At 34.3% G+C, this 21,471-nt stretch overlaps 1 protein-coding gene across 4 annotated transcripts; it reads left to right on the top strand.

Moving 5' to 3' along the window:
• The first annotated feature begins 1,316 nt into the window (after nt 1-1,316).
• Nucleotides 1,317-21,434, top strand: LOC143247860 (DCN1-like protein 5). Of its 4 annotated transcripts, none has more exons than XM_076496413.1 (4): nt 1,317-1,388; nt 9,604-9,712; nt 18,931-19,037; nt 20,446-21,434. In XM_076496413.1, the coding sequence occupies exons 2-4, from the start codon at nt 9,614-9,616 to the stop codon at nt 20,549-20,551; spliced, it is 312 nt and encodes a 103-aa protein (XP_076352528.1). In that variant the 5' UTR covers nt 1,317-1,388; nt 9,604-9,613; the 3' UTR covers nt 20,552-21,434. The 4 variants fall into 4 exon arrangements, with proteins under 4 accessions (XP_076352528.1, XP_076352530.1, XP_076352527.1 ...); XM_076496415.1 differs by having other exon boundaries at nt 1,330-1,388; nt 18,923-19,037; XM_076496412.1 differs by lacking the exon at nt 1,317-1,388 and adding an exon at nt 3,398-5,095.
• Nucleotides 21,435-21,471: the final 37 nt, after the last annotated feature.

Below are 21,471 nucleotides of genomic sequence, written 5' to 3'. Positions count from 1 at the left end.
TTGTGCGTGATGACATGCACAATATTTTTACTGTTCATTCAGGAGTGTAAGGTGGTCTTCCAAGCCTGTTGCACAGCTCTGAAGGTAGTATACGTGTTTAGGTTCTTGTGAATATTTCCCTACGTATGATTATTTTAAAGTTTCACACCACACTATGCGTTATCATGGGTTCAGAACAACTTGCTTTGAGCTGGTTTCGACATCTGTCTTCTCACCTATTTTTTAACATTGGTCTGATGTCAAACTGACCACTTTGTTCTTCTGTGGTTTGGTTCCACTTTGTCATTTTCTTGATATATAACAGAACCAATGTTTCTTCAGTTTTGTTATTCGTGTTTCTGGTAATGCCAGGCCCCTCACATCATAACTTTGAAGATTTTAACTAAATGTTATATTAGATGCAGACGGCTTTGTATAAATTAACATTTTGGTATTATGAATCAAACAGATCCTGCCTATATATATATTCCTACTCTCAACACCAATAGGTTTAGAAGAAAACCTATTCTCGTAAGTTTGGATGAATACTAATATGATATTGGACAAAAGTAGTTGTCGGTGAAAGATTTTAGGCTTAAACAATATGTTAATAGAAGGGTCGTGTTCTCATACTGAAAGCTTACACATTGCAAATGAAACAGTATATTATGAACAAACGTGTTGATAATATTACAAGACCTGACTAGAGACTGTAATAAATGTATCCCTTGAAATTAAAGCTTACCACAAAAATGTAATTTTTTTCATCATCAGAAACGAGTATCTCTTGAGTTAAGCTGCAGGTGAAGAAACAAAGTTTTTGGTCATGCCTCCTAAACGTAATGTACGTCCAGATTTTGTGGAAGAAAATTATAAAAACGGGAGTATTCACAAGTTTCCAAAGATATATTCCAGGTAAAGAATAACAGATGTACTTGTGGTTTTATCTGTTTCATATTTTCTATATTTGTGATTTCTCTTTCACATAAAATGTTTGATGCTAGTGAGTTATGCTTCATTCCCTGTGTTTGTGTTGTTTTGTTTTACTCGTATATAATAGAAAAGTTGTTTATCTACTTCTAGCTGCCAACAGTGTTTATAATGGTATGTCTCAACTGTCGACTGTGTTCATGTCTTATTGTATCAGACAACCTTCATTAATTGCTTGTAATATTTAATTAGCTAATGTAGTGTTTACATAACGTTTCATCTGTTAGTTAATAAAAACTGACATATTAATGACTTTCTTGTTTTTTAAAATAAAATAACACTTGAGATATAATTTGTTTAAAGGGTAAGCTAACATTTTCACATTCTGTTGTTACAGTGGACGACATGTTAAGAGAGGTGACGCCCAGAACAAGTGTTTTCCCACAGGAATTGTGAAACTCTATTTTATGAATACACTTGTGAGTTAGTTATTTTCATTAATTACTGTAGAACATCAGTATGTGTGAAATATGACCTCAGATGTCTTTTTTTAATTATTTTAATCACTCTGAATCTCATTTTATTAAACCTGTGTTTAGATATCAGTTATTTTTTCACCAGCAGGTTTTGTGGAAGTTGCTTTGTTTCAGTTAAAATTGTCAAAAATTTGCATAAATCCAGAGAAATGGGAGAAGTCGTGACCTCTGATAGACAGGTATTAGCTTACTCTGATAAAATGATAGTGAATGATATTACAGTCTGAGTAATAGACAAACAATGCTTAGCCAGTGTGTGAAATTAATAGCAAACATTACATCACATTTATTTTGCTTTCATCAAAGGTAAAATAGAAAATCTCTGACAAGCAAGCCTAATGCATTCTTTAGTTCATGGTAATGTCTACTGTGGGTTGGAATTTCACATGGTAAAGGTAAAAAAATCAAAGATATACTTTCAGTCCTCTTATAATTGTGATGGACACTGGTCATTTGCATTTGAGAGACAAAGTGGAGAAATTGTGTGTTAATATAACACTTGGGCTAGTTTTTAAATCAAGAATAAATAAACAGTGTAGTTGTGTTACTTCCTATGCACGTGGAAGTTTACAGAATTTAAATATTCTAAGTTAGAGTCTTAAGCAACATCTAATTCAGTAATTTCTAGGCTTATGCACTTGAAATAGTGCACTATATATTGGAGTCACAAGTTTACCACTGCATTCTGGTCAAAAATGTTTAATAGAATGTCTCTATTAAGAATATTATTATGTTATTCTACACTTACAACACATTTCTACATCATTGTGCAGAATAGTGAATCTTAGTTTAGGGTTCATGTAAAATAAAATTGATTTCTTGGGTAGTTAATATGGATGGACACTACTCTGAAAGGTCATGTAAACAAGAAATATGGTTATGTCTTTGTTCAGAAACTATAAGAAATCTCATTCTGTATTAAAAGTTACAGTATATTTGGATATTGTTTAGAAGTATGATGGAATATGATAAATATCATTAACTTTGTGGGTGTAAAACATAAAATGGAGTCAAGTGTAGTGTAGGACATATAAAAAATAAATGATTTATGGTACAAGAGTGACAAAAAAATATTCCAGCCTCTTGGTGTATAAAATATAAACTAAGTCATAAGCCTGACACAGCCTAGTGGTTAGAGCACTTGTAACCTGGAGGTCACACGATTGAACCTCTATCAACAAATGTTCTCACCATTTAATAGGTGATTGTCATTCCCACTATTGGTGAAACAGTAGCTCCAAGAGTTGAGAGTGGCTTGTCTTCCTTATCACTGATAAAACAGAGAAGGCTAACACAGATATGCTTTTAGTATGGTAAAGGATAGTTACCAATATGTCTGGGTACTAGGACTGTATTCTAATAGTTACCAATATGTCTGGGTACTAGGACTGTATTCTAATAGTTACCAATATGTATGGGTACTAGGATTATATTCTAATAGTTACCAATATGTATGGGTACTAGGACTGTATTCTAATAGTTACCAATATGTATGGGTACTAGGATTATATTCTAATAGTTACCAATATGTATGGGTACTAGGATTGTATTCTAATAGTTACCAATATGTCTGGGTACTAGGATTGTATTCTAATAGTTACCAATATGTATGGGTACTAGGATTGTATTCTAATAGTTACCAATATGTATGGGTACTAGGATTGTATTCTAATAGTTACCAATATGTATGGGTACTAGGATTGTATTCTAATAGTTACCAATATGTATGGGTACTAGGATTGTATTCTAATAGTTACCGATATGTCTGGGTACTAGGATTGTATTCTAATAGTTACCAATATGTACGGGTACTAGGATTGTATTCTAATAGTTACCGATATGTCTGGGTACTAGGATTGTATTCTAATAGTTACCGATATGTCTGGGTACTAGGATTGTATTCTAATAATTACCAATATGTATGGGTACTAGGATTGTATTCTAATCAAAATGGAGCTTCAGAGACATGCAAGAGACAACTTAAAAATTGATGTACTTTATGGACTAATGAATCCAGAAGATAATTATGCTGCTGGAAATATTTTTTAATTATTTGTTTCAGGTTTATTAAGATTAGGCTGAATAACACAAGTTTATAATCAGTTTTGTTTTTCTGGAGGTTACTAATGGAACAGAATGAGGAACAAAATGTTTTATTTTAGTACTTTTATTTTTTAGCCACAGATGATCGTGAAGTAATAGGTCCCAATGGTATACAAAAATTTTGTGAAGACATAGGAATAGAACCAGAAAATGTGAGTTTTGTGTAAGCCAGCAAGAAATCTCAAGTAAAAATGGTTGGTTCAAACCATTTGTACAAAGTTCGGGCACTAATGTAATGTCAAGTGGCATTAGTTAGTGAAAAACACCGAGAACTTCAAGAGTATACATTACATAAAGTAGCAGTTTCATGAGAGACAGTAGCGTGGAAATGTAATTAAAATATATCTGTTTTTATTTGTTCATGTTTTTATTATTAATGTTTAGTTGTCTATTATGTTGAATAAAGATACACACTTTAGTTTTCTCTGTCAAAGTTATGACACCTTCTAAGTTTTAACCAAATTCTCAACAAATGTTTGGAGGAAGTTCTGGTCTGTTATCACAATCAACAGCTCAGGTTACATAGCTTGTAACTCATCCAGGCAAAACATTAAAAATATTAAGAATACTGTACAATGTCTTTTAAAAAACAAAACTGAAATCTTTCTAAAACTCACCCAAAAGTTACTTTATTATAAAAGAGTCAACTCTAAGTTACTGTATGTTATATTTCAAACACTGCTTATAAATGTAACAACTAAGTGCAGTTTAAATAATCTGAATGTCACTCAACTGTTGTTATGTACTTGAGCATATTTTGATTAGTGTGTATGTAACAAACACATACCTAGGTAAAGAAATATTACTTTCTAAACATTACACAACTGAGAAAACAAACAAAATGTATTATTCTTGTATATTTATTATGGTTTTGTAAATAACTACCAGGTGCATTGGTAAAACCATGGTCATAATAACGTTGGTATTTGTGAAATGTATGGCTGTCTGTATTTTGTTCAGTTCTGTAGTCACTGAGTTTTATGAAATAGTGATAGTTTCTATAATTAATTGTATATGTACAGGTCAAAATTAAAATTTCTAATTCAAGAGAAAGAAATTGGACAGGATAAATATACCTGTAACAGGATAAATATACATGTAACAGGCTAAATATACACGTAACAGAATAAGTATACACATAACAGAATAAGTATACATGTAGCAGGATAACTATACATGTAACAGGATAACTATGCATGCAACAGGATAAGTATGCACGTAACAGAATAAGTGTAGATATACCACGATAACTACATGTAACAGGATAACTGTACATGTAACAGGATAAGTATACATGTTTGTTTTGGTTTTAATACAATTCTTTAGATATCGCATACAAATATTACCTTAGTTTCTGTAACTGTAACAACACATGTAACAAGTATATTTAATGTTACACATGACTGTGCTGAACTCAGAATTTTCCAGTCCGTTTACTACTTTATTTGATTTCAAGTTATTATGCTGCTGTTGGCATGGAAAATGGAAGCCAGACAGATGGGTTTTTTTAGGTTATCTGAATAGTTAAAAGGGTTAACTGATTTACAGTAAGTATGTTGTAGTTTAGTAAATTGGTACATCTATTTTGTGAAACTAGATTTATATTAAGAGCTTCAAAAAGCACACTTTATTAGACAAGAGAACTTAAACTATCTTAGAATAACTGAAACCAACAAAAAACATCTAAATTCATACAGGAAAAGATTACTACAGGTACAGTAATGTTAATATCTTATATAATATAAATATAGTAATACAGGTTACTTCAGGTACAATCATGTTACTATCTTATATAATACAAATATAGTAATATAGGTTACTTCAGGTACAGTCATGTTACTACCTTATATAATACAAATATAGTAATACAGGTTACTTCAGGTACAGTCATGTTACTATCTTATATAATATAAATACAGTAATACAGGTTACTTCAGGTACAGTCATGTTAGTATCTTATATAATATAAATATAGTAATACAGGTTACTTCAGGTACAGTCATGTTACTATCTTATATAATATAAATATAGTAATACAGGTTACTTCCTGTACAGTCATGTTAATATCTTATATAAATACAGTAACAGGTTACTTCGGGTACAGTCACATTACTTTCTTATATTGAATCTAGATTCCTTCACATCTGTCCTTAATACCAGAACTGAAGTATGTGACAATGTTATCCCTGCATCTTGGGTCCTTCACATCAGCTCTTAATATCAGAACTGCAGTTGTCAATGTATCTTCTTTAAATTAACCAGTAGTTTTTAAGTCTATTTTATTTGTCTTGTTTAACGGTTCTCTAGCTGCTGCTCTAGCTGTACAGAGTACATGTACTCATTGTTTAACGGTTCTCTAGTTGCTGCTCTAGCTGTACAGAGTACATGTAGTCATTGTTTAACGGTTCTCTAGTTGCTGCTCTAGCTGTACAGAGTACATGTACTCATTGTTTAGCGGTTCTCTAGTTGCTGCTCTAACTTTGTACAGAGTACATGTACTCATTGTTGCGGTTCTCTAGTTGCTGCTTTCTTCGGCAGGAGTACATGTAGATCATGTTTAACGGTTCTCTAGTTGCTGCTCTAGCTGTACAGAGTACATGTAGTCATTGTTTAAGCGGTTCTCTAGTGCTGCTCTAGCTGTACAGATTACATGTACTCATTGTTTTTAGCAGTTCTCTAGTTGCTGCTCTGTAGCTGTACAAGAGTACATGTACTCATTGTTTAACGGTTCTCTGGTGCTGCTCTAGCTGTACTCAGGTACATGTACTCATTGTTTTAGCGGTTCTCTGGTTGCTGCTCTAGCTGTACAGAGTACTCATGTACTCATTGTACTCATTGTTTAGCGGTTCTCTAGTTGCTGCTCTAGCTGTACAGAGGTACATGTAGTCATTGTTTAGCGGTTCTCTAGTTGCTGCTCTAGCTGTACAGATGTACATGTACTCATTGTTTACAAGCGGTTCTCTAGTTGCTGCTCTAGCTGTACAGAGTACATGTACTCATTGTTTAACGGTTCTCTAGTTGCTGCTCTAGCTGTGCAGAGTACATGTACTCATTGTTTAGCGGTTCTCTAGTTGCTGCTCTAGCTGTACAGAGTACATGTACTCATTGTTTAGCGGTTCTCTAGTTGCTGCTCTAGCTGTACAGAGTACATGTACTCATTGTTTAGCGGTTCTCTAGTTGCTGCTCTAGCTGTACAGAGTACATGTACTCATTGTTTTTAGCGGTTCTCTAGTTGCTGCTCTAGCTGTACAGAGTACATGTACTCATTGTTTAGCGGTTCTCTAGTTGCTGCTCTAGCTGTACAGAGTACATGTACTCATTGTTTAGCGGTTCTCTAGTTGCTGCTCTAGCTGTACAGAGTACATGTACTCATTGTTTAACGGTTCTCTAGTTGCTGCTCTAGCTGTACAGAGTACATGTACTCATTGTTTAGCGGTTCTCTAGTTGCTGCTCTAGCTGTACAGAGTACATGTACTCATTGTTTACGGTTCTCTAGTTGCTGCTCTAGCTGTACAGAGTACATGTACTCATTGTTTAGCGGTTCTCTAGTTGCTGCTCTAGCTGTACAGAGTACATGTACTCATTGTTTAACGGTTCTCTAGTTGCTGCTCTAGCTGTACAGAGTACATGTACTCATTGTTTAGCGGTTCTCTAGTTGCTGCTCTAGCTGTACAGAGTACATGTACTCATTGTTTAGCGGTTCTCTAGTTGCTGCTCTAGCTGTACAGAGTACATGTACTCATTGTTTAGCGGTTCTCTAGTTGCTGCTCTAGCTGTACAGGTACATGTACTCATTGTTTAACGGTTCTCTAGTTGCTGCTCTAGCTGTACAGAGTACATGTACTCATTGTTTAGCGGTTCTCTAGTTGCTACTCTAGCTGTACAGAGTACATGTACTCATTGTTTAGCGGTTCTCTAGTTGCTGCTCTAGCTGTACAGAGTACATGTACTCATTGTTTAGCGGTTCTCTAGTTGCTGCTCTAGCTGTACAGAGTACATGTACTCATTGTTTACGGTTCTCTAGTTGCTGCTCTAGCTGTACAGAGTACATGTACTCATTGTTTAACGGTTCTCTAGTTGCTGCTCTAGCTGTACAGAGTACATGTACTCATTGTTTAGCTGTACGGTTCTCTAGTTGCTGCTCTAGCTGTACAGAGTACATGTACTCATTGTTTAACGGTTCTCTAGTTGCTGCTCTAGCTGTACAGAGTACATGTACTCATTGTTTAACGGTTCTCTAGTTGCTGCTCTAGCTGTACAGAGTACATGTACTCATTGTTTAACGGTTCTCTAGTTGCTGCTCTAGCTGTACAGAGTACATGTACTCATTGTTTAACGGTTCTCTAGTTGCTGCTCTAGCTGTACAGAGTACATGTACTCATTGTTTAACGGTTCTCTAGTTGCTGCTCTAGCTGTACAGAGTACATGTACTCATTGTTTAACGGTTCTCTAGTTGCTGCTCTAGCTGTACTCAGTTTAACGGTTCTCTAGTTGCTGCTCTAGCTGTGTACATGTACTCATTGTTTAACGGTTCTCTAGTTGCTGCTCTAGCTGTACAGAGTACATGTACTCATTGTTTAGCGGTTCTCTAGTTGCTGCTCTAGCTGTACAGAGTACATGTACTCATTGTTTAACGGTTCTCTAGTTGCTGCTCTAGCTGTACAGAGTACATGTACTCATTGTTTAACGGTTCTCTAGTTGCTGCTCTGGCTGTACAGAGTACATGTACTCATTGTTTAACGGTTCTCTAGTTGCTGCTCTAGCTGTACAGAGTACATGTACTCATTGTTTAACGGTTCTCTAGTTGCTGCTCTAGCTGTACAGAGTACATGTACTCATTGTTTAACGGTTCTCTAGTTGCTGCTCTAGCTGTACAGAGTACATGTACTCATTGTTTACGGTTCTCTAGTTGCTGCTCTAGCTGTACAGAGTACATTGTACTCGGTTCTCTAGTTGCTGCTCTAGCTGTACAGAGTACATGTACTCATTGTTTAACGGTTCTCTAGTTGCTGCTCTAGCTGTACAGAGTACATGTACTCATTGTTTAATGTACTCTATTACAGAGTACATGTACTCATTGTTTAACGGTTCTCTAGTTGCTGCTCTAGCTGTGTACATGTACTCATTGTTTAGCGGTTCTCTAGTTGCTGCTCTAGCTGTACAGAGTACATGTACTCATTGTTTAACGGTTCTCTAGTTGCTGCTCTAGCTGTACAGAGTACATGTACTCATTGTTTAGCGGTTCTCTAGTTGCTGCTCTAGCTGTACAGAGTACATGTACTCATTGTTTAACGGTTCTCTAGTTGCTGCTCTAGCTGTACAGAGTACATGTACTCATTGTTTAACGGTTCTCTAGTTGCTGCTCTAGCTGTACAGAGTACATGTAGTCATTGTTTAACGGTTCTCTAGTTGCTGCTCTAGCTGTACAGAGTACATGTACTCATTGTTTAACGGTTCTCTAGTTGCTGCTCTAGCTGTACAGAGTACATGTACTCATTGTTTAACGGTTCTCTAGTTGCTGCTCTAGCTGTACAGAGTACATGTACTCATTGTTTAACGGTTCTCTAGTTGCTGCTCTAGCTGTACAGAGTACATGTACTCATTGTTTAACGGTTCTCTAGTTGCTGCTCTAGCTGTACAGAGTACATGTACTCATTGTTTAACGGTTCTCTAGTTGCTGCTCTAGCTGTACAGAGTACATGTACTCATTGTTTAACGGTTCTCTAGTTGCTGCTCTAGCTGTACAGAGTACATGTACTCATTGTTTAACGGTTCTCTAGTTGCTGCTCTAGCTGTACAGAGTACATGTACTCAAGTTTCTGGAAATGTAACTTCTTCGTATTACTTATTAAATGAAAAACAAGTCTTGCAAACACAAACTCTGCTAGAGAAACATTACTATTCAGAAACTGCCTGATTGAGGCTAACCTATGAAACTTTTGGAATAGAGGTCCATTACACCTGTAAAATAATGTTGATTGTGAAAGTGTTTTGATTGGTTCATATTTGCTCTGTCACCAAGCTATCTTATGTAGGAGTGTTATTCTCTTATCAGCTGTGACACCATGCAAGATATTCGGTGCAAACTGGACTACCTCAGATCTCTTCCAGCTGACTCAAGCACTTTTAAAAGTGTTTATTGTTATGCCTACGATTTTGCTAGAGTAAGTACTTTCTTTACCAGAATTACTTATATATTAATGGACTAAGCGTCATTTAACTTTGTTTTCAATGTACCCAAGTGAATGGTCAGATTGTATTTTCTGTTAAGTTTACAGGTGAAGCAGTATCAGTGTATTGCTTACCATATATTCATGTGTTTTTTGTGAAGACATATACAAGAGGTGTGTGGGCAGTAAAATCTTTATGTGGCAACTTCACATGTGTAAAACTCATAACCAGCAATTTCAATATCTCTAAATGAAATGTTCATTATATCTTAGCGGTGCTATCATATCTTTGTTTCCATTATTTTTCCCACCAACATGTACCATGCTGATAAATGTTTTTATACAGCTTGGAGTTTTTATAACATTTATTATATTTTAAGTATGTTATTGTTAAAGGTGATGTAGAAATATTCTAGTATAAAACATTAATAAATTTTAAAGTGTTTCTTGTTAAAAATGGGTCATTCCATGTCAAATCATCCAGGGGGCTGCAGGTGACCCCCACAGAATGCCTTGAAAAAATTCACATGTGCTCATCTACCCATATAATGAAAACTTGCTAAAGATTAGATCAATATCTCTAATAGTTTCTGATTCACATCACCGTAAAATTTAGTTAATTTGTTTTTTATTTTTGGCAAATTCATTTTTGGGCAACTTTGATGATGTGTATACAGTTGTAACTGTTGGTAGTAGCAGTGAAAGTGATGCTGCAGCAGCTCAAATGATAACAATGACAATTATCAGCCAGGGAAATATGTGGCATGCATACACGATCATGAACGGTATATGGGAAACATAAAAGATAGATCAGATGAACATTCCGTTGTGTTGGTGTCATTTATAAAGAAATCAAGAAACAAACTGTTCTCATGTCCTGCAAGGTCACGTAAAGATGAAAACTGGATTCCTTTCCAACATATCCTTTGTCTGATAAGTGCACCTACCATGCAAGACAGTTGTGCTTGCCACTATGTTCTTAGTCAAAGTGAACTCAACATGATCAAACTCAAAATTCAGAAATGTATTCAAGCTGTCTGAACAAATCAGTGTTTATTTGATGTTGTTAAGGCTAATTTATCACCAAAGCAGTTTTTGAAACATTTCATTGTCATGATTATTGAAGTTTGGTGTGACTATAATCTTTCTCAGTTATCCACTGTTGTAACACTGTGCTTTTTGTGTATGATTTATCTTTGTATTTATTATATTATGAATCTTAAACTCAGCCATATCTGTATAACTGTAATGCATACACAATATATTTGCATTGTCATGTGATCTAACTAGTTATGCCGATAAACTTCTTCAGAAATGGATTCTTTCTTGTTTCTTACAACTTCATTATTTAACATTGTGAAAGGCTGGTTAGAATATTTCAGTGGGATTCATAAAATTCTGACAGGTATTTTTCAAAATTGTATGGATATAATATTTGCACACAGTAACACACCTGAACTGAATTTTTTCTAAACAAAAAACGTATGGTCAGAGGATACTTTAAAAAATTATAACTCAAAAAGTAGGTTGAACACCATCCTGATTTTCTTTATAGATGAAATTCAGAGATGTAAGAATATATGGTAAAAATCTGAAAAGGTTGAATAACTTGTGACATGGTCAAACTGTGGCCTGAAGTAGGGCTATTTTTAGCTATGTCCTAGACTTTTAATTACAAAATTGCTGATTTATCAACTGATATGTTACAGGAAATTTGAAAACAAAATTCATCTTTGTATCATATTAAGTATCAGAGCTATGGCTTATTTCATAAACCAATGTTTTTTACGATTTTGGGTTTTTAGGTGATTTTACTGCCTCACTATACAAATCCTAAGAGAGATAAACTTGGTTTGAGACTATGTTTGAATTCTGTGAGATTAATTCAGTCAGTGTAGAAAATTTCAGCCTTCTATGACCATTACTCTTGTAGCGTTAAGCAGCCAAAGTTGCCCGAAAATGAATTCGCCAAAAATAAAAACAAATTAACTACATTTTACAGGGCTGTAAATCAAACTATTAGAGATATTGATCTAATCTTTAGCAGTTTTTCATTATATGGGTAGATGAGCCCATGTGAATTTTTTCAAGGCATTCTGTTGGGGTCACCTGCAGCCCCCTGGATGATTTGACATGACCCATATTGTAATGGAAATGCTTTCTTAACTGGAATGTTCATCCCTCTAATACTCTTCAAGTTCTGCAGACACAGAATAACAAAGCTTTTATTGTATAATGTAGATTGTTAGTTTGAAAAGAAAAATATGTTGTTTGTACTGTTACTAACAAACCACAACAAAGAGTGTATTTTAAAAATATATATAAAGTTGCTTCTTACATGTTTTTCACTATTTAACCTTTATCATAGAGCCTTGTGCTACACTATTTAACCTTTATCATAGAGCCATGTGCTACACTGTATATGTAAAAACGGCTGGTTTGGGTTGAGAAAATTTTTATATAGAGGAGCGAACAACGTTTCGACCTCCTTCAGTCATCGTCAGGTTCACAAAGAAAGAGGTAACTGACCGATAGCTGACCACATGTTTGAAGGGGGTTGTGTAACTGATTGTAGGAATGTTGAGGGCATGCTTAGATGTTTGATTATATTTATTAATATAGGTATAAAGTCGTTCCTTTATATTGGTTTATTTTGGGTTTGAGTTGTATAAGTAAGGTTTCTTTAATTTTGCATTTCTTTATGTTTGTTTCTTTATTTAATATTTGAGTGTTTTCTATGGTTATGTTGTGTTTATTTGATTTGTAGTGTTTGAAAACGTGTGAAGGTGACTTTTATGTTCTGTGAATCTGGTTTCCATTTTCTACTTGTTTCTCAATATAGAAGTCATGGCAGTTATCACATTGTATTTTATAAATAATGTTGGTGTGGTGTTTGTCAGTGTAGTTTTTACATAGTATAGACCTTAGTTTTGTGCCTGGTTTTTGAATAAATTTGGTATTAACTGGAATGTTATATGTTGTTACCAGTTTTTGCCAAATGTTGGTTATTTTTCTGCTGATGTCTGGAATATATAGTATGCAGCAGTATATGGTTTCGTGATTTTTTGATTCATGGGATATATTTACTTTTGTTGGTTGATTTTTCTTTCTGTCTAGGTGTGTGCGTATAATGTTTTCTATGATTTGTGGAGGAAACTTATTGATGTTGATGAAGTATTGTTTTATTTTGTCTAATTCATTGTTAATTTTATCTGGTGAGCAAAGTTATATTTGGTTTCTTACTATGTTAAGTTTTTGTTTTGTTTCATGTGCTGAGTCCCAAGAAATGTATAGTTCAGTATGGGTGATTTTTCGGTGGATTTCTGTTTTAAATTGTGTATCGGTTCTTGTAATTTTGAAGTTAAGAAATGATATTTGATTGTTTTCTTCCTGTTCACATGTGAAGTTAATGTTGGGATGTATAGAGTTAATGTGGTTGAAAAAATTAAGTATATGTTCTGTAGATGTGAATCCTGCAACCGTGTCTTCACATCTGTACCAATATAGTGGTGGATGTAATGCTGTGTTAATTGCTTGTGTTTCAACTTGTGTCATAAAAATATTGACTAGAACTGGTGATACTGGGTTGCCCATGCTTAGGCCATTTGTTTGTATATAGTTGTGATTGTTGAACATGAAGTTTGTCTTCATTATGGTGAATTCTATGAGGGGTTGCTAATTGGTTGCTAGGAATGTCTGTTGATGGGTTAAGGTCTCGGATATAGAGTTCTAAGCCTATCTTGCAGGCTTCAGTGGTTGGAACTTCTGTAAATTCCAGTTAATACCAAATTTATTCAAAAAACCAGACACAAAACTAAGGTCTATACTATGTAAAAACTACACTAACAAACACCACACCAACATTATTTATAAAATGCAATGTGATAACTGCCACGACTTCTATATTGGAGAAACAAGTAGAAAAATGGAAACCAGATTCACAGAACATAAAAGTCACCTTCACACGTTTTTGAACACTACAAATCAAATAAACACAACATAACCATAGAAAACACCCAAATACTAAATAAAGAAACAAACATAACCAAAAGCAAAATTATACAACAACTCAAGCCCTAAATAAACCAATACAAAGGAACACCTTTATACCTATGCTAATAAATATAATCGAACATCTAAGTTACAGGGACACTCTGTGTGGTGCACACGTGGACTACACAACACTGATCATATTCAGCTGTCTTTTGTTATGATCTTTGATTGAACAATGAGGAATGATATTCCACATACGTGTATTAAGTATCATCATTGTGTTGAGCTATAGAGTGAAAACCTCAGTCGTGAGGTTAACAGATTCTGTGAACTTACCTTAAACATTGATACTCCAGAAACTAATCACTTCCAAGTTGGACCATAGTCCAAATATATATCGACTTGTTATCAAAATCCATTTTCAACGATTCTTACTAATAAACACACATACATACAGGTGAGAACATCTTCTGTCCCTTTTGATGGCAGATGTTCATTCAAACTTAAACCTCTTCTGAAAGTAAGTGTGGGTGATTGTGTGTCTATCTGTTGTTTTCCTCAGTCTCAGATATAAGTTTCTACTGTCATTTTTATAAAGTTTTAAAGTAAAGATATACAGAATGTATCCATTTTCACTCATGAGTTCTACAAATTACTAATGTAATTTTCTTCAACAGATTACAACACTTAAAATTAGGGGTTCGATTTTCCTTGGTGGTCACAACAGATAGCCCAGTGGACTTTGGTATCATGCACCCTCCAACCCACTTAACCTTGTAATTGCTTGACCCAGTTCCTTGAATGATTTCTAAAAAGTTGTTTTAATTTAAACTTACAATAATATTTATCAGAAAATATACCTTCATTGTTTTATGTGATGAACTAAGTCATAAACAATCTTTGATAAATTTATGTAATGTTGTGTCACTGGTTCTTACTATAAAAATGTTGGTTATTGATGACTTAAATTCAGTTGGTAACAGTTGTGGTTTGGTTGTACAATTTGGCTTATACCATCATTGTTCACAAAACCTTATTATAAACTTGAAAGAGTGTGGTTATCATTGCTTGTTGTAAACTGAAAGTCATAGTATGTAATGCTGGAAGTTATATCACCCAAATGTGTTGGGAACATTCCATCTATCAGGCAAAGTACAACTGCAAACACAAGTACTAAGAATAACTGTTTTCCCATGCAGACACCAGGAGTTGAAATGTTGTGGGTTCAACTCTTAACTGATTTTCCTAAACACTGTTTTGTTGCTCATACATGAGTGACATGGTTTTATGGTAGCGTACCTCATCAGTCTCATGTGTTTGATGCACAACATGTGGTGAAATGCATGTCACATGATTCAATGTACATTAAATTTGTGAGGGCTGTTTGAATCTGTTTCATAAGACTCGTTCTTAAGTTTTTGTTAAGGTTTTAAAATAACATTTAGGCAGAAAAACTTGTATATACAAGTATTATATCATGATATAAAACGTGATTATATGTGTGTGTGTGTTTATATATATGTTACAAAACAAACATTTATATTGAAAATCATTTTCAAAATAATTGTTTTTTGTTCTTTATTTCTCAGTTGGTTATTTGTTTTAAAAATGAAATGCGAAAACAAAAACGGTGTATGTGATATGATCCTGGAAGTAAGTGGACTTTCATGGAGGCCCAAGTCACTTATTTTTAAATTAACAAAATTTACTATTCCATATAAAGAATGAAGTAAAATTGTGACCTTAGGATTAAATGTGTTGATTTCTGGTCAGTATTTGGTGTGTGACTGATAGGTAGAATATCCCCAACAGATTTGGGTGCTATTACTATACGCATTAATTATTATGACTTAGTCTCTTCAATGCAGCTGGACCATATATTTTTCAACACTATCACCCCATTTCACTGTAGGTGGAATCTATATTTCCCAGCAATCTCTCCCCCTCATGCTGCAACTGGGTCAAAGGTTTCCCATCATCAACATCTTCCTCTGCTGGTCCAGGTTCATCAACACACATTTAAACACCATTAAACTCAATTTATTTACCTTCTACGCTATGTTTGTCAAGTGCACCGAGCGACAAGTAGTAACTGTAGTGATCCAGCACCATCAGCACCCACTTCTAATATGTTGTGGTTGGATGTCTTGTTTCAGTGGAAAACATTTGGTGGGATGCCAGTAAATAGTTTTCAACTTATTTTACTTTCGTACATCAAGCACTGCAACTTTGAAAGACAGTGAGAAACATTTGTCACAGTTGTAGTGTAATAAAGTGGGAGCAGTAGAAATGTGTGTTCTGGACACAGTAAAATGGTTATACAGTTGTAGTGTAATAAAGTGGGAACAGTAGAAATGTGTGTTCTGGACACAGTAAAATGGTTTTACAGTTGTAGTGTAATAAAGTGGGAACAGTAGAAATGTGTGTTCTGGACACAGTAAAATGGTTTTACAGTTGTAGTGTAATAAAGTGGGAGCAGTAGAAATGTGTGTTCTGGACACAGTAACATGGTTTTACAGTTGTAGTGTAATAAAGTGGGAGCAGTAGAAATGTGTGTTCTGGACACAGTAACATGGTTTTACAGTTGTAGTGTAATAAAAGTGGGAGCAGTAGAAATGTGTGTTCTGGACACAGTAACATGGTTTTACAGTTGTAGTGTAATAAAGTGGGAGCAGTAGAAATGTGTGTTCTGGACACAGTAACATGGTTTTACAGTTGTAGTGTAATAAAGTGGGAGCAGTAGAAATGTGTGTTCTGGACACAGTAACAAGGTTTTACAGTTGTAGTGTAATAAAGTGGGAGCAGTAGAAATGTGTGTTCTGGACACAGTAACATGGTTTTACAGTTGTAGTGTAATAAAGTGGGAACAGTAGAAATGTGTGTTCTGGACACAGTAACATGGTTTTACAGTTGTAGTGTAATAAAGTGGGAGCAGTAGAAATGTGTGTTCTGGACACAGTAACAAGGTTTTACAGTTGTAGTGTAATAAAGTGTGAGCAGTAGAAATGTGTGTTCTGGACACAGTAAAATGGTTTTACAGTTGTAGTGTAATAAAGTGGGAGCAGTAGAAATGTGTGTTCTGGACACAGTAACATGGTTTTACTGTTGTAGTGTAATAAAGTGTGAGCAGTAGAAATGTGTGTTCTGGACACAGTAAAATGGTTTTACAGTTATAGTGTAATAAAGTGGGAGCAGTAGAAATGTGTGTTCTGGACACAGTAACATGGTTTTACTGTTGTAGTGTAATAAAGTGGGAGCAGTAGAAATGTGTGTTCTGGACACAGTAAAATGGTTTTACTGTTGTAGTGTAATAAAGTGGGAGCAGTAGAAATGTGTGTTCTGGACACAGTAACATGGTTTTACAGTTGTAGTGTAATAAAGTGGGAACAGTAGAAATGTGTGTTCTGGACACAGTAAAATGGTTTTATTGTTGTAGTGTAATAAAGTTGGGAGCAGTAGAAATGTGTGTTCTGGACACAGTAACATGGTTTTACTGTTGTAGTGTAGTAATAAAGTGGGAACAGTAGAAATGTGTGTTCTGGACACAGTAAAATAGTTTTACAGTTATAGTGTAATAAAGTGGGAGCAGTAGAAATGTGTGTTCTGGACACAGTAACATGGTTTTACTGTTGTAGTGTAATAAAGTGGGAGCAGTAGAAATGTGTGTTCTGGACACAGTAAAATGGTTTTACAGTTATAGTGTAATAAAGTTGGAACAGTAGAAATGTGTGTTCTGGACACAGTAAAATGGTTTTACAGTTGTAGTGTAATAAAGTGGGAGCAGTAGAAATGTGTGTTCTGGACACAGTAACATGGTTTTACAGTTGTGGTGTAATAAAGTGGGAGCAGTAGAAATGTGTGTTCTGGACACAGTAAAATGGTTTTATTGTTGTAGTGTAATAAAGTGGGAACAGTAGAAATGTGTGTTCTGGACACAGTAAAATGGTTTTATTGTTGTAGTGTAATAAAGTGGGAGCAGTAGAAATGTGTGTTCTGGACACAGTAACATGGTTTTACAGTTGTAGTGTAATAAAGTGGGAGCAGTAGAAATGTGTGTTCTGGACACAGTAAAATGGTTTTACAGTTATAGTGTAATAAAGTGGGAGCAGTAGAAATGTGTGTTCTGGACACAGTAACATGGTTTTACTGTTGTAGTGTAATAAAGTGGGAGCAGTAGAAATGTGTGTTCTGGACACAGTAAAATGGTTTTACAGTTATAGTGTAATAAAGTGGGAACAGTAGAAATGTGTGTTCTGGACACAGTAAAATGGTTTTACAGTTGTAGTGTAATAAAGTGGGAGCAGTAGAAATGTGTGTTCTGGACACAGTAACATGGTTTTACAGTTGTAGTGTAATAAAGTGGGAGCAGTAGAAATGTGTGTTCTGGACACAGTAACATGGTTTTACAGTTGTAGTGTAATAAAGTGGGAGCAGTAGAAATGTGTGTTCTGGACACAGTAAAATGGTTTTACAGTTATAGTGTAATAAAGTGGGAACAGTAAAATGGTTTTACAGTTGTAGTGTAATAAAGTGGGAGCAGTAGAAATGTGTGTTCTGGACACAGTAACATGGTTTTACAGTTGTAGTGTAATAAAGTGGGAGCAGTAGAAATGTGTGTTCTGGACACAGTAACATGGTTTTACAGTTGTAGTGTAATAAAGTGGGAGCAGTAGAAATGTGTGTTCTGGACACAGTAACATGGTTTTATTGTTGTAGTGTAATAAAGTGGGAGCAGTAGAAATGTGTGTTCTGGACACAGTAACATGGTTTTACAGTTGTAGTGTAATAAAGTGGGAACAGTAGAAATGTGTGTTCTGGACACAGTAACATGGTATTAAGGTTGACAACAAGGAATGATAATGGAGGATAATTTTTAATTTTATCGCATTATTTCTGGTTTATATTAAGTAGTTCATTATTGTTTATTGTGCCAACTTTAATATCTTACAAACAAGAAATGATTGCACAGTATTAGGTCTATTGGTTGATATATACATACATATATTACCAAGACCAGTACTGTTTCTGGTGCATTTCAGCTGACTCGACAAGCCCTCTGTTGGGCTCATCAGATATGACATGTTTGGAATATAATAACATATTATGTTCCTTTTACGTACTAAGAGTCACAAGTACAACTTGGGATGTTATTTCTACTATGACTGTTATTCCCGTTAGCTTATAAGTTTTGTATATTTTTTTTGTGGGGAGGACACTAGAAGATAAAAACCAAACAAGTAAGGATGTGGACACAGCCAGGGATATGCTCCAACTGCTACTGGGTAAAAACTGGCCTCTATACAGCTTGTTCCAACAGTTCCTTCAGGTAGGAAACTCTTTTGTAAGAAAGGTAACTAATGAAGCTTGATTTTTAATTAACATTTCCATAAAGTCTCTGTTCTACTGCAAAACTGTGGTTAACATAACTGTAGAACTAGCACAGAAATCAAGCTAAATAACTATTAATATATAAAACTGTTTACATGATCTCCACTGTTGGGAACTAATTACTGTGTGGAAAATCCTGTTTATACAGGAACTTTTGTTTTTATCAAGAAGTTGATCCTCGAATTATAAACATATTGTTAACAGATTAAATGTATATCCAGTCAAAACAAATGTAACTTTATTATTAAACATAATAGCACGTTTACTTCACTTATGTAAACAGATTAGGTATACATCCAATCAAAGGTAATCTGTAACTGTATTATTTGACATAGTAGCATGTTTACTTCTGTGTTGGTAACAGATTAGGTATACATCCAATCAAAGGTAATCTGTAACTGTATTATTTGACATAGTAGCATGTTTACTTCAGTATTGTTAACAGATTAGGTATACATCCAATCAAAGGTAATCTGTAACTGTATTATTTGACATAGTAGCATGTTTACTTCAGTATTGTTAACAGATTAGATGTGCATCCAATCAAAGGTAATCGAAAATGTTATTATTAAACATAACAGCATGTTTACTTCAGTGTTGTTAACAGATTAGGTATACATCCAATCAAAGGTAATCTGTAACTGTATTATTTGACATAGTAGCATGCTTACTTCAGTATTGTTAACAGATTAGATGTGCACCCAATCAAAGGTAATCGAAACTGTTATTATTAAACATAACAGCATGTTTACTTCAGTGTTGTTAACAGATTAGGTATACATCCAATCAAAGGTAATCTGTAACTGTATTATTTGACATAGTAGCATGCTTACTTCTGTATTGTTAACAGATTAGATGTGCATCCAATCAAAGATAATCTGTAACTGTATTATTAAACATAATTACATGTTTACTTCAGTATTGTTAACAGATTACGTGGACACCCAATCAAAAGTAATCTGTAACTGTATGATTTGACATAGTAGCATGTTTACTTTACTATTGTTAAAAGATAAGACATACATCCAACCAAACCAAGTTAGTACATTACATATGTATTGTTGTTTATAAATTGTTGTATTTAATAAAATAGAATAAATTTTTATTTTGAAAGTAATGGATTGTTATGCTTTTCTAAAAGGATTATGAGCTTGGTTAGAGAAGATATAAGTGTTCCGTCTTGTAATGAACACTCAGGCATATAGAATAAATCTGATTGTAGCAGATGTGCAAGAAATATAACTGTTTTATATGATGTTATTAACTTGTAAGTTATTTATCTAAAAACTCCAGTAACATTCGAACTTCTAGTGCATTTTTGTCTCTCTTTTTTTTTTCCTTTACAGCAGTCCAAGTACAAAGTTATCAACAAAGACCAGTGGTGTAACATCTTCCAGTTCAGTCGCATTATTCAACCTGATCTGTCAAACTACAATGAGGATGGTGTTATAAGTGTGACTACATTTACAGTACAATTAAACTGATAAACTATAGACTCAGATATGTTGGTTTGGCTACAACCAGTGGTTGTTGTTTTTCAACTAGAATATGAACTGAGTGTTGTACTTACACAGTATAAACAGAATATTAAACTGATAAACTATAGACTCAGATATGTTGGTTTGGCTACAACCAGTGGTTGTTGTTTTTCAAGTAGAATATGAACTGAGTGTTGTAGTTACACAGTATAAACAGAATATTAAACTGATAAACTATAGACTCAGATAGACTTAATGTGAATGAATTAGAAAGGATCTGAATATTCTGGTTAGAGAATACATATTTATCACTATTTGTCAGAATTAACATTATGTCAGATTTTGGTATAAATGTTGCATCTTATAAAATCATATTTCTGCAATACTTTGTTCACGTTTCCATTGATGATGGTTATATTCTAAACTGATATTAATAATGTATTTTTCCATGTTTGTGTTAATGATGGTTATATCCTAAACAGATGTTTTTTCTCATTGTATCATGTTATTATTCTGTTGGATGAACTTGTTGAGTGGTTGTAGTCTAAAGGGAACCCCTGAGTAAGTGATTCTGTACAGCAGTCTGGAATGTCCAGTGGAATATGAGGTATACTATAGACCTTACTGGTGTTAAAACTGTGACTGGTTTCCTGTATGTATAACTGGAGAAATATTTGAGCTACTGAATAAAAGTGACTTGTTATGGTTTACACCACTTGAGTAGTGTACAACACTGAGGCTTCCAGTAGTAACCAGTGCCAATTCTTATGTAAGGTCAGCTGTCTTCTGGTTCAGAATAATGTATTTGTGTACAGAATGTTCTAGCTCTAGAGATAAATAAATTTGTTGCCTGTTTATCTGGTCTTTGATTTCTACCTATTCAAAACGTTTTCA

The sequence above is a fragment of the Tachypleus tridentatus genome, chromosome 3 (assembly GCF_004210375.1).
Source record: "Tachypleus tridentatus isolate NWPU-2018 chromosome 3, ASM421037v1, whole genome shotgun sequence".
Lineage (NCBI taxonomy): Eukaryota > Metazoa > Arthropoda > Merostomata > Xiphosura > Limulidae > Tachypleus > Tachypleus tridentatus.
This window is presented reverse-complemented; position numbering and strand designations above follow the sequence as displayed.